Source organism: Scylla paramamosain, chromosome 7 (genome assembly GCF_035594125.1).
Source record: "Scylla paramamosain isolate STU-SP2022 chromosome 7, ASM3559412v1, whole genome shotgun sequence".
NCBI classification, from domain to species: domain Eukaryota; kingdom Metazoa; phylum Arthropoda; class Malacostraca; order Decapoda; family Portunidae; genus Scylla; species Scylla paramamosain.
Window position 1 is genome coordinate 77,361 of NC_087157.1, and position 14,250 is coordinate 91,610.

General features: G+C 40.5%; 1 protein-coding gene across 6 annotated transcripts; it reads left to right on the forward strand.

Moving 5' to 3' along the window:
- The first annotated feature begins 47 nt into the window (after window positions 1-47).
- LOC135101854 (nuclear autoantigenic sperm protein-like) lies at window positions 48-12,980 on the forward strand. 6 transcript variants are annotated; one of them, XR_010269412.1, is made up of 12 exons: window positions 48-164; window positions 292-369; window positions 3,439-4,026; window positions 4,629-6,895; window positions 7,024-7,168; window positions 7,772-7,939; window positions 8,957-9,064; window positions 10,809-10,994; window positions 11,153-11,327; window positions 11,446-11,568; window positions 12,137-12,245; window positions 12,451-12,790. XR_010269412.1 is itself a non-coding variant. In XM_064006136.1 (12 exons), exons 7-9 carry the CDS (start codon window positions 10,153-10,155, stop codon window positions 11,179-11,181), a joined length of 303 nt encoding a protein of 100 aa, XP_063862206.1. In that variant the 5' UTR covers window positions 116-369; window positions 3,439-4,026; window positions 4,629-6,895; window positions 7,024-7,168; window positions 7,772-7,939; window positions 8,957-9,064; window positions 10,113-10,152; the 3' UTR covers window positions 11,182-11,327; window positions 11,446-11,568; window positions 12,137-12,245; window positions 12,451-12,980. The 6 variants fall into 6 exon arrangements, 4 of the variants coding, with proteins under 4 accessions (XP_063862206.1, XP_063862203.1, XP_063862204.1 ...); XM_064006136.1 differs by adding an exon at window positions 10,113-10,240 and having other exon boundaries at window positions 116-369; window positions 12,451-12,980; XR_010269413.1 differs by having other exon boundaries at window positions 151-169.
- Window positions 12,981-14,250: the final 1,270 nt, after the last annotated feature.

Here is a 14,250-nt window from a genome sequence, read left to right on the forward strand (position 1 = left end):
TTGTGGAAAGAGAAAGAAAAGTGCATTATTTTTATGCAATAATATTTTTAATTTTTGAACTTGAAAATGCAATATACTTTAATTCAGAGATTTAAAAAGTGAACATACGTTTTAACCCAGCGGGTGCTGTAAACAGTACGTTGGCGGTTCACACCAGTTCAGAAGTAAGGTATCTTAAATTGCACTCGACAATGTTGTGAATACTTTAAAATGCTTGAAGCCATACTTGATGCCTTCCATAACGTGTAAAGTAAGAAGTTAGCCTGTGTTAAAAAGTGGTGATCCCTGCAGATTACCAAGGCATCCAGTCTCCCAGCAAGTGCCAAGAGGTATTCATTCAATGCTCCGCTGACACCAATTTGCCCAAAGGTATGCATTATATGTGGAAAGTACATTACGTACGGTGTAGAGGTGGTTGTCTAGTGATATAAATGGTAAGGTGGTGGTGCTGGTGATTGTGATGGTACTACACTGTTATTACCGTATGTCAGTATATTGAGGCTTGATATCACTTTTATTAATGTGCCAGTATTTCATTACCTATCTTATGAAATAACACTAGCTCTTGATATATTCTTTTCTACAAACCTTTAACAATAATTGAAAGGTTTTTTTTAAATTGAATTCAATGCCTTTTCTTATTGATGAAAATAGGAAATAATTATGGCTACCACTGGCTAGACACGCCATACCTTGCCTTGAGTTTAGGTATGGTTAGGTTAGGTTTGATATGGTTGGGTGTAGTTAGGTTAGTTTTGGGTATGGTTAGGTTACAGCAAGTACAGTTAGGTTAGTTTGGGTGTAGTTAGGTTTGGATGTGGTTAAGTTAGTTTAGGTATGGTTAGATTACAGCAGGTATGGTTAGGTTAGTTTTGGTGTGGTCAAGTTAGTTTAGGTATGGTTAGGTTACAGCAGGTATGGTTAGGTTAGTTTTGGTGTTGTTAAGTTAGTTTAGGTATGGTTAGAACCTTGGACAAAAAATGAGGAACATCACTGAACCAAAAGATTTTTATTTATTTATTTATTTATTTATTTTATTTATTTATTTATTTATTTAATTTTCTTTTAATATTTCAATGAAAATTAGCAGTATTACTTATATCTGTCAACTTTCCAAGAGGGTTAGAGAATGCCTCAAGCCATTTGTAAGATAAGATTACACGTAAATTGCTTGGTTTAAGAGAAACTGGCATGTTAGTAAAATTAATCTTTACTGTCATGTGAATGAATATTTATAAATGCAAAAAGTTTAAATCTCCAAGAACAACCTGTGTTTTACAGTAATGTGGGTAGCCCACATGGGACCCATAAAGTAGCCCACAAAACACCCACATGCCTCCCATTATCCAATGTTGGCTGGGTATATATATATATATATATATATATATATATATATATATATATATATATATATATATATATATATATATATATATATATATATATATATATATATATATATGAGGAGGCAGTAGACATCTGCCTAAATGATAATTACTACCAGTGAGGTCTAAAGCACTGTTCAGGGGGTGCTGTGAACTTATCATTAAACCCAGCTGTGACCTCGCTGAACGTTTCCCTTTGTGTCTCACAACACAAGGGGGCAGTCATAGCCTGCCCTCTAAAGACAACTCTCTTCCTCCACACAAAACTACAAGCACCTAATAACACACACACCCCTTCACTCAAAAATTTTAAAATCATCGTGGCGACTCCTACACCAGCCTCGTAGTCCCCATCTGGGGAGGGGACCATAAATGTCCCCAGGTCAGACTGCCTTTCTGTCAAAGACCCTAAGTGTCTTGACACCCCCCCTCAACTTTTTCTTCATTAACTTCTGCAACATTCGCAGTCAAAGATCTAATTTTCAATCTGTAGAACACCACCTCTCCTCTTCTAAACCTCATCTTCTTTTCCTCACTGAAACTCAGGTGTCTGAGGCAACTGACAGTAGCTCCTTTTCTGTTCCCTCTTACTTTCTCTATCCTCATTTTCAGTTCAAAGCTGGATGCTGCGTTTATGTGCGCAATGATTTAACCTGCTCTCGTGCCCACGCTCTTGAATCTTCTGAGTTTTCCACCATCTGGCTACGACTACAGAGTCACTCTCATACTAAATTTATCTGTGCTGTATACCTCTCACCTAACTCCTCTGATTATAAGAAATTCTTTAACTACTTAACTTCCAAAGTGGAGCACATTCTGACCCTCTTCCCTTTTGCAGAGATCTCCATTCTTGGAGACTTCAATGTTCACCACCAGCTTTGGCTTTCCTCTCCCTTCACTGACCATCCTGGTGAACTAGCCTACAACTTTGCTATCCTCCATGACCTAGAGCAATTGGTGCAACACCCTACTCGTATTCCTGACTGTCTTGGAGATACACCCAACATTCTTGACCTTTTCCCCCAGCCTCAGCCCCAGCCCCAGCCTTTTCATCCCAGCCTCTCCCAGTGCATCCTAGCCTCTCCCAGTCCATCCCAGCCTCTCTCAGTGCATTCCAGCCTCTCCCAGTCCATCCCAGCCTCTCCCAGTCCATCCCAGCCTCTCTCAGTGCATTCCAGCCTCTCCCAGTCCATCCCAGCCTCTCCCAGTCCATCCCAGCCTCTCCCAGTGCATCCTAGACTCTCCCAGTCCATCCCAGCCTCTCCCAGTCCATCCCAGCCTCTCCCAGTGCATTTCAGCCTCTCCCAGTCCATCCCAGCCTCTCTCAGTGCATTCCAGCCTCTCCCAGTCCATCCCAGCCTCTCCCAGTGCATCCTAGCTTCTCCCAGTCCATCCCAGCCTCTCTCAGTGCATTCCAGCCTCTCCCAGTCCATCCCAGCCTCTCCCAGTCCATCCCAGCCTCTCTCAGTGCATTCCAGCCTCTCCCAGTCCATCCCAGCCTCTCCCAGTGATAATAAAGCAATTTGGATTTAAGAGAGGGAGATTGTGTGTTACAAACTTACTGAGTTACACTTAGATCTATAGAAAACTGTTATCAAATGGCATATAACATTTTATGTTATATGCCATAATTTATTATGGCATATAACAGATTATTATTACAGATGCCATTTCTTAAAGAAATGGCATCTGTTTTTTTTTTTTTTTTTTTTTTATTATTCTCTTTCTCTCTCTCCCTCCCTAAGGCAGTGCTCCTCTTACAAAGGAAAAATAAATAATTAAATAAGATAATTAATTTACAAATCAAGGGCTGGATTTGTGTCTGTGGAGGCCTGTGAGCAGCCTGAGTGTGGAGGCCATCTACCTGAAATATTTATATTAATATTTTTGTATCTGTATTCCATGCAGTTTTTAATACATATAATATATTATAGTGAAAGGAACATATTTATTTAGTGTAAATGAAACAAGTGGTTATTTTGATAGTAATAAAAAAAATATTTAGTTCATAGAAAACTAGTGTTTGATTAATTTAAGTTTCTTTCACTTACAGAATATTTATGTGGGAGACTCCTCAGATTGTGGAGACCCCAGATTGTGGAGGCTCCTGGGCAGCTGGTCTTTTTGTGGACTCCTAAATCTGGCACTGAACAAAATTCTCTCTCTCTCTCTCTCTCTCTCTCTCTCTCTCTCTCTCTCTCTCTCTCTCTCTCTCTCTCTCTCTCTCTCTCTCTCTCTCTCTCTCTCTCTCTCTCTCTCTCTCTCTCTCTCTCTCTCTCTCTCTCTCTCTCTCTCTCTCTCTCTCTCTCTCTCTCTCTCTCTCTCTCTCTCTCTCTCTCTCTCTCTCTCTCTCTCTCTCTCTCTCTCTCTCTCTCCTCAACTCTCAACCACTGGATGGTATATCAGTTCACACAGCAAGAAGCCAAGGACCCACCGAGGCTGTCACTTGGAAGAGGTCATTGTTGTTGCATCCAGCATCCCAGCCTGACTGCCTAGACAGGTCCCGCAGGTTGCTGAATGGCAGAGGTGCAGGCTGCTCCACAGCAAGATGTGAGACCAGTGTGGCAGAGTATGATGTGTACACAATGAGGGACACACTGTAGCCAACCCAGTAGATTACCCGTGCTGCAGTGCTGATTGGGTAGGTGTTGGAGCCTGCAGGAGGAAGAGGAGGAGGGAAAGATGCCATGAAAAGGCAATTTTAAGACATGGAGGATGATGCAAAGGCAATTTAAAATCTTTGAAAGTAACACATCTTTTTAAATTTAAAAATGTAGAAAAGACCATTTTAAAATGTTTCAGAGATGAAAATGCAATTTAAGAGTTTTTCTCATCATTTCTAAAAGATTTATATCTCATATCTTACTAAGAAAACTGTTGATATCATCATATGAAGAGAACTACTGATAAAATTAAATACATTACTTGATATCCATATCAGTCATATTAACACCACTTGCTTATATTGCTCATGCCAGAACTAATTCAAGTTAATATCAGCTCAATTATGAAAATACACCAGGTATCATGTAAAGTTTCCCAGTTTTAAATCTATCCTTTAATAACTGTCTTTCTGTATTCCCATCTTATCAAACATTAAACACCACTACCCTTGCATTCAACTTAGTCTCATACCCCAACAGGTCCTCACCCTGCTGTAGGAGGGCTGGCAACATGTACCAGCCATCTTACCAAACACTAAATGCTCCAACACTTGAACTGACCAGTCTTACACCTCAACAGGTCCTCACCTTGTTGTAGGAGAGCTGACAACATGTACCAGCCAGCAGCAACTCCCATGCTAACAGGCTTCTCCCCCGTGGGTATGTAGCACCTCTGGAGTCGCTCGATGAAGAAGAGGATGCTGGCGAGGCCTGTCGTGTTAGCCGGGATGCGCCGGTACAGAGCTGTGTCCGTTGGGGTTGTGTAGGCAAACATCTTCTTGGCAAGGTCCTCGTGGGTGGCCGCAAACAGTTTACGGCTGTGGGATGAGAACTTGTCTTGTGAATGTGACATTGGGGTGAGTGTTAATCTGATTTTGTGTTACTATGTTCTGTGGGGAGTGGGTGTTAATGTGATTTTTTGTTAACTGAATGCTGTGTCTGACCTCCTGAGGTGTAGTATGGTGGGCCACAAGATTGTCCCTTTCCACTAGGGGCTGACAGATGATATTAAGAGTGTGAATGTGTGTGTGGTGCCTTGTTTGGGCCATTTTGTGTGTGATTGCCAGCCTGATGTATAGACAGCTAAATCGTTAATAATAATGAAGTTAAGAGTGTGAATGTGTGGTGATTTGTCTGCGGTGTCTTGGGGAGGATTGTTGGCCTGGTATATAGATAAATAGATTAGAATTTGGATTAACAGTGTCAATGTTGTATGTGAGTGTATAGTGTAGTGTCTGGGCCACCCTGTATAGGACTGCCAGCCTGGCATATAGATAGATCAATCTAATTATTTGACATTTCATATTCTGAACATTTTGCTGATCCAATTAATCTGTTAAGGGAGCACTTTGTTCAACATCTTTAAAATATTATTTGATCATCACCTGTATCTCTCACCTGATGATATAGATAGGCTGGGTGTAGGTAACAACTTTCAACCTCTCCTCAGTGATGGACAATTCAGAGACAGTGAGGTCAGCTTCCCCTGACTGCAGAGCTCCTACCGTGCCCGTCCACTCGTTGCTTGAGTTGTCCTTCAGTTTCCCGTAGGCATAACCTTCCAGTACATTGAAACTGACTCTGTACAAGAGAGAGAGTGGGAGAAAAAATAGTGTTGTGTATTGAGGGAAAGAAAATTTCTGTCTTGTCTTCTCTATTTAGGGAAAGAAAAGGAAAAGGGCAAGTAGTGTCATATGCATGGAGGAAAAGGAAAATTATTCTCATATGCACTGAGCAAAAAGGAAAAGTACTGTGATATGTACTAAGGGAAAGGCTGGGTGTACTGAAGGGAAGGAAAAATACTGTTGTCGTATTTATTGAGGAAAAGAAAGAAATACTGTCGTATGTACATTTTTTAATTGCTAGAAAGAAAAGTGAAATATACATTTATATGTATAGTTTATTTTTCATATCAGTCACAAGTATGGATGTTTGTTTCCCTTCTTTTTTTTCACATGTACAGCTACCTCCTCAAATAGCATGTATTTTCAAAATTTCAAGCTGCTGTGATGATGAAAAAAGCCTGAAAGAAAAATGACAAGGAACAAAAAGTAATGAGAATAAGTTTTGTGGCAACTATTCATTAGGTGTCACTTTTTCACTCCTCCACTTAGACCGGTACAGTTGAACGCAAAATGTGAAAACTTACGAGAAATTGTGTGCATCCCTTAGTGCAGTGACAATATCCCCCACAAAACCAGTGATATTTCTTTGACTGGAGGTTAGTTCAATAATTTTGAAGGCTGGGATTAATTTTAATGAGGGATGAGAGGGTGGAAGTGACTGGAGTATAGGTTAATAATTCTACCAGCTGGAAAGGATTTTGAGGGTCAGAGGAAAGTGATTGGATATTAGCTTGATAATCGTGCTTGGTGAGATTAATTTTAGTGAGAGACTAGATGGTGGGAGGATGATATTTAGAGGTTAGTTTGGTAATTTTGCCAGTTGGTATTAATTTTTAGTGAGGGATGAGGGTGTCAGAAGAATGTGACTGGAGGTTAGTTTAATAATTCTGAGGGTGGGAGGAAAGTAATAGGGGGTTAGTTTAATTTTGGTGATGGATGAGAGTGTGAGTGGAAAGTGTAGCTGACCACATAATTTATCAAATAATACAAGCATGTACACATTCTTAATAATGTTCCATGTTAAGATATACTAAACATGAAGTTACTCCACAATATATGATGGTGTAAATTACGAATGGTTAAAGTCGAGACTTGTTTGATGATGGCCTGTTTGCTTGCTCCCCTTGGACGTGCGGCAAGTGCAGCAGCGTTCGACCGTTTCTCTAGGGGCAAGCGACACCTCCTGGTGGGGGACTTCAAATCTGCTGTCGCTGCCTTCGAGGTGTGTCTGTTGCTTAGGTGTGGTATGTGTTGCATGTTACCTAGTTGTGTTGTTTTCTGTGTTGTTAATTGTTTCATATCATAGTGAAAGTAAACACCAGGTTTAACTGACACTCCTTACCACTCCAGGAGGCAACAGAGTCCCTGGTGGAGCTGTGTGGGGAGCAGGCGCCCGAGTGTGGTGACGCGTACTGCCGCTGTGGCCGTGCATTGCTGGAGCTGGCACGCAAGGAGGCAGGGGTGCTGGGGCCAGATCTGGATGGTGCCAGTAGTCGTGTGTATTGCTTGGTTATTGTGTTAACGTGCTGGAGTGTGCACAGCCGGGAGTGTTTGGGGAATGAAAATAAAAGGAGTTATGGATGTTTAAAAATGCATCTTTTGAGAGCTGAGTATACAAGAAAGTTGCTGTGTTTGCGGGATGAGTAAACAATGAAGAAATGTTTTGAGGAACTGGGTGTGCAGAGGCACGAGTGTTTGGAGAATGAGAATACAGGAAGACAGGAGTGATTTAGGAATAAGTGTACAAGAAAGGAGTGTTTGAGTGACAATATATAAGGAAGAGGTGTTTTGAAAATGAGAGTACAAGGAATGAGCATTTTGGGAGTTAATATACAAGGAAGCAAGTATTTAAGGGACAAGTATACAAGATTATTTTCCTGTCATATGTCATTATACAATGTTTTTCTTTGTTATATACATCATTCCCTTTCACTTTTCATATCTTGTGTTCTCGTCATTCTGATGTAATGTTACAGATAGAGAATGTTTGGTGTCAAATTTTCACTAATTTCATATGTGTATAAACTTTCATTTCATTGACTTTTTTTTACTATTACTACTATATTTGCTTGCTTTTTAAACAAGTCTTTTCTTTCAGAGGAGGGAAGCACAGGGGAAGAGGAGGACGAGGAGGAAGAGAGTTAAGAGTCACAAGAGGAGGAGGAAGGTGGAAAGAAAGAGGAAGGAGAGGAGGAGGAGGAGGAGGAGGAAGATGGAGAAGGAAAGGAGAAAGATAAGAAGGAAGGAAATGCCGCAGAAGGAGAAGGTGAGTTGTTAATAAGGTTTTGTGTGACAAGTTTTCTGAAAATTTTATTTGTTTACATGAAGTTTGTTTTGTATATATTACTCTTAATATACTACTTCTCCCACCACATGCAATTTGTCTGTCTGCTGTTGTGGTTCTTTCATTTCTTGTTCCCTTTCCTGAATATACCATTTCCTTAGTTTCATATCTAGTACCCTCCAATAAAATTTCTGCTTCTCGGTCTCTGTACTTCTCTCGTTTTTTTTTGCTTGGCTTCATTCCTCAGATCCTTCTCTTTTTTCCCTTTCTTCCAAGTTCATATCTCTTTTTTACCCAAATATTCTTGTATTCTGAATTTTCAGCCAGCTTCCCAGTTCTCACTAGGATCTCCTTTACTGTAACTTGGGATCTCATTCTCACTTTTAATGGTCTTTTACCTCCTTCACTATATTTCCAAATTCTATATGCTTCTTCCACTTCTCATTCCAGTCCCTGTTCTTCACCTTGGACCATTGTAATAATTTTCCTTACCAACTCCTCTCTCTCTCTCTCTCTCTCTCTCTCTCTCTCTCTCTCTCTCTCTCTCTCTCTCTCTCTCTCTCTCTCTCTCTCTCTCTCTCTCTCTCTCTCTCTCTCTCTCTCCTCTCTCTCTCTCTCTCTCTCTCTCTCTCTCTCTCTCTCTCTTATTCCCTTTTCTTCCTTTCTTCCTTCCCTCCTATCTTTGTTTCTCCCTCCTCCTCCTCCTCCTCCTCCTCCTCCTCCTCCTCCTCCTCCTCCTCCTCCTCCTCCTCCTCCTCCTCCTCCTCCTCCTCCTCCTCCTCCTCCTCCTCCTCCTCATTCATTCTACCTAACAAGAAATAATAGATTCAAGATTATACCCAAACGTTTTAAATCCCACAAGGCCAAACATTTTTTCTTTAATCGTATAGTAAATATATGGAGTAAACTTCCTGCAGAAATTGTGAACAATATTGAAATTGTGAAAGCAATATTATTGAATCAGTTCATCCTAAACATTTGCACTTTGTTTTTCCACAGAGCAATAAGACATTAGAATTGACAGAGAAACCAGACAAGGGACTGCATTTGAAGAAGCACAAGAACCAAGAAATTACATCATTCAATGAAATGACAACATAATCTAAAGTAAGAATTTACATAGCTTTCATTTTGGTTTACATTCTGAAAGGTAACAGTAACATGGATATGTTTTTATATTGAAATCTTTCTCTGATTGCATACAAATGGTACCAATCAACAAATAATAATGTAATACTTAGAAGCTGGGAATTCAAATCACTGGTAGATAAAATGAACCACCATTCTAGAGTGTACATAACTAAGGAATTAATATACTGGTTAACTGTCACACCAGCATGAACAGAATAACAACAATTGTTGAGTAGAGTCTGTAGGAGGCAGGGAAGGAGGCATGTAGTCAGTTTTAGAGAGCAGTTATTATGAAATCAGCTGTAGAATATTCCTAAGATGCAATACTACTGGAGTCTGTCAGCTTGAAGACAGTTTATTAAAGAAGGGAAGTTCATGAGATATAAAGCCTTTGATTATTCAGTTTCATTTCCAAAGTAACATTTATTTATTGGTGTGTTGCTTCCTGTAAATAGTAAAGCCTTGACAGCACTGCATCTCTCACACCATGCTGTAACTGTTGAGAGAACCCTAACCCTTAGAGAGAGGAGGAGGGAATCCTTGGTCTATGTTCAGTAAAGCCCTGTATTCTTGTCATGGCAATGTAGAATGGAGGCGTCATTGGTTTATGTTCAGTAAAGCCCTGTATTCTTGTCATGGCAATGTAGAATGGAGGCGTCCTTGGTTTATGTTCAGTAAAGCCCCGTATTCTTGTCATGGCAATGTAGAATGGAGGCGTCCTTGGTTTATGTTCAGTAAAGCCCTGTATTCTTGTCATGGCAATGTAGAATGGAGACGTCATTGGTCACATACTGTTCTAATGTAATCTAATGTAATCTAATGGAATCATGAAGGTGTAAAAATGCAGGATATGGACATCATCAGCTTTTGTCATTAAGGGTGGTAAAGTGAAAGATTTGTTAATCACTTTGGTCTTTAGTTGATGCTTCTGGTGAGGCTTTCCTGTTTAAACTTGGCATAATATATATAAAATGATGTGGCATGTTAAACAAGTTAACTTACTGCCTTCTTGTGTCTTTCACAGATAGAAATAAAAAACGTCACAAGACAGAATAGTGAGCTGCATGCACTTATCACAGAGTATAAAGTCACTCCCTCAGAGGAAAAAAGACAAGGATGGCATGTCTTCATGTGAGAACTCAGAAGCTAAATGTGAGCTACCATCCACATGAATATATATTTGTATATCAAACTGACATTCTCCTTGGAGGGAGGCTTTCCAAAGTGCACACACACACACACACACACACACACACACACACACACACACACACACACACACACACACACACACACACACACACACACATCTCTGCATCAGGACTCAACAGCCAGACTGATAAACAATTACTTCACCCAAGATGATCAGCTGATAGGATTAGCTGTGGATGAGCCTCCTGTGGTGACTAGGAGTACAAAAGCCAGCAGCTAATTTTGGGAGCTGCCAGTCATCATGGTCCTGGTGTCTGAGGTGCTGCTTTTGCATTTTCCCAGTCATGGGATGAGGCTACATCACATTTATTCATTCACAGTTGCTCTTAGTTATCTCTGTTACAAGTTAAAATTTTTCCTGGCTCCACAGACATTTCTGGTGCATCTAACCCTCTCTCCATTGCCCTTCTATTTCCCTTAGTCTTATACCCACTTCTTACATTACGTCTAATTACTACCATTGGTCATTCTTGTCTGGCCCTCTGTTGCATCAATTTTTCACCTCCAGGTACAGATACCAAGGGGAAATTGCTGGGTCAAGTGGCTACACTGACATCTGAGGTTAGCAGGTTGGAGAGTGAGTGCAGCAGTCTTCAGGTTCAGCTAGACTGTGAGAGGGATAAGTATAACAAACTGCTGGGAGAATCTCTTGCTCATGAAAAGTTGTCTGAAGATGTCATAACTGAACCAAAAGGTAAGAAAGTTTATATTCTCTAATAATAAAGCAAATAATTTTTCCTCACTGTTGCTCAATTTTTTGAATTAATAACAAAATAAAAGCATTGTTATTGGATTTGTTTATTGAGGCTGTATTAAGAAAAGTTGAGAGAAACAAACTTATTGTTTTATCAGGAGAAACAACAGGATTGGGAGGAAACTGAGCTTTAACAGAAGCTGCAACAACTGCAGGAGGCTCACAGGGTCCTGGAGAGCAGGTTAACTTGCAGCATGAAGGAGGTGGCTGAGCTAAGTGACAGGAAGTAGCAGCTTGAGCATGCTGTAGTGCATGAGAAGACAGAGTCCATCGGTGTGTGCATGTTTTTTGCTCATTTGAATCATCTGTAAAAGTGAAGTGGAGGAAGTGTTTACTGTTTACTGTATGCCATTTCCTTGGTCTTTTAATGAAGAATTTTATCCTTCTTCAGGTGACTACATCACCATCTACCAGTTGCAGCGAGGAGTGATGAAGCAACAAGCTCGAGAACGCGAGTTAGACCTTGCCAGCCTCCATCATGAATGAGAGGAAATGAAGCAAAACCACTCTGCAGGTTAGTGCTCTCTTTTGCATCTCACACACTTCTTATTCATGTCATGGCAGATTAGTGATTTCTGCTGCATCTCACACACTTCTTATTCAATTGCTGGCAGGTTAGTGATCTCTGCTGCATCTCACACACTTCTTATTCAATTGCTGGCAGGTTAGTGATCTCTGCTGCATCTCAAACGGTTCTTATTCAGGTGTTGACCAAAGTACTAAGCCTTCATATCATTACCTTGCTCTGTGATGGAGGCTACACCATCTGGCATCTAGCTGAGATTTAATGTTGCAGTAAAGCTTCCATATGAGTTCATGTAGAGCAAAATGTTTTCAAATGCCAGGGAAGTAGTGTAATGTAACCTTCCAGAGAAATCTATCCCTCATTTATTAGTTAACAGGAGTGTTTAATGTACTTAATGTGATTAGCCAGGATCAAGGGTCAACTTCTTCACTGACCATTTACTCTCAGGTGATGTATCTGTCCTCCATGAGTCACCAGAGACACATAAGGTGTTGTAAGTGAAATTTCATCTATTAGATTTATTCAAAATGTGAATTAACACAGTTGTTTCCTGCAGGATTTGATATCAAAGCTGGTGCAGGAAAAGGAAGCAGATCATGACCTTCAGCAGCTCGAGAAGATAAGCAGCGTCCTTAAGAGTCCAGTTGCTATCTTTAGCAGTGTTGGTGAGTAGTAAAAACTGAGCCATCTTATGAAGTGCAACGAAACATTATTATTATCTTCATAATTTTCTTGAAATAAACAGATTTCTGTGGCATGTTGCTCATTAGCACTTTAATATCAGATAACACCAGTTATTTATGTAATGATGTAATGTACTAAGTAGATGAAATACAAGTGGCATCTGCTAACACTCTTGATGTGGAACAGGAACCAGTGAGTCTGAGACACCCACCAGCAGTGGAAAGCTGGCTGACGAGCGCCTCAAGCACTCTGAAAAGGTGGAGCAACAACAAGAAACAGAAAATTGCATCCATCATTCTTTGCCTGAGGAGGGAATTGATGCTCTGTTGACCCTTCACACTGATGTCCCTCATGAGGAGGCAGAATATGAATCCTACAGAACTTGCCCATAGAAAGACCAAAACTGTTACTGCTGCCACACTGCCACCACTTCCACTGACACCAAAAGCCCAACTGTGCAGAGAATCCTGGACCTCCGCAATGAAATGGAGTCCACCAGTCACCTGGAGCACTTTAGCCTCCAAAAGTTCCATCCGTGTCCATTGTGTTTGGGTAAACTTATCACTGTATAAGGGGACAAGTATCAGTGTATGGTTACTATATACTCATTTGTACTTAAAGATGTCATGTCACATCATTCTCTCTCTCTCTCTCTCTCTCTCTCTCTCTCTCTCTCTCTCTCTCTCTCTCTCTCTCTCTCTCTCTCTCTCTCTCTCTCTCTCTCTCTCTCTCTCTCTCTCTCTCTCTCTCTCTCTCTCTCTCTCTCTCTCTCTCTCTCTCTCTCTCTCTCTCTCTCTCTCTCTCTCTCTCTCTCTCTCTCTCTCTCTCTCTCTCTCTCTCTCTCTCTCTCTCTCTCTCTCTCTCTCTCTCTCTCTCTCTCTCTCTCTCTCTCTCTCTCTCTCTCTCTTTCTTTCTTTCTTTCTTTCTTTCTTTCTTTTTGCATATTTTACTGCTTTACATTCCTCCCCACAGTATTTTTTCATCTACTTTATGACTGCAGTAGTTTTATCATCCCAGTGTATGCCGTATCCACTCTGAAACTGTAATTCACCAATCAGCTCAAATGTGTCTCTGTTTTGATAATCATTAATTTGTTTCAGCTACACAACCACTCTGATAAGGGACAAAATCTACTTCACCAGTCATCTATGTCATACAGTCATATATATTCATACATATGACAAAATACTCTTCCTAAGACATTTCTTATTTTCTCTTCTCAAGTGACCTGTCCATCTATCTAAGGTACCACATAACATTTAAAACTTACAATATTGCATTTAATTCATGAACATTTTTTTGTCTATCTATGGAGACTTGCGTATAGACTTGAAATTGTATTGGGAGTTTTCTTTATCTCTCATTCTATACCTAACACCTGTTCCTAAGAATCCCCAGGTGATAGCCATGGTGACTGGCTGGTCTCCTACTGAGTGGCTGGGGTTTTCCAAAAGTGAGGGTTGGTGTTCTATACCATACCATGTGCCCTGTTTGTATTCCTTCTTTGTCCTCTGTATTATATTCTATGTAAAGATGGTGCTGGGGTGGGATCTACTTCTTATTCCCTAAAAGTGATGAGGAGTGACACTGGGCAGCATTGATTTGCTCCTTAGAGATGGCTGGGTTCCTGTGGATGAGTGGGCCATGCTGTGCTTTGTCAAGGATGGTGTTTGGTATTGTGATGACTCTTGCCACAATCAAGTGTCTCCCACAGAGTAGTGGAGTACCTATGTATGGTGTTGACCCAAGCTGTCCAGGTCTCATCCAATGCCTTAATATGATTTAGATGATCAAAATGGTTTAACTCACCATTTAATCAGCTGACTGATTTGAATGGAGAAGTATGTAATGTGTTGTAGCCTAACCATCCCTGCCAGCATGGTCAGACTCTTGGTAGTAACCTGAAATGCTCCTAGGTAGTGAGTATCATTGCACATAATGATCTTTACTTTGTCAGTAATTCAATGATACTGAATATTACTCTAC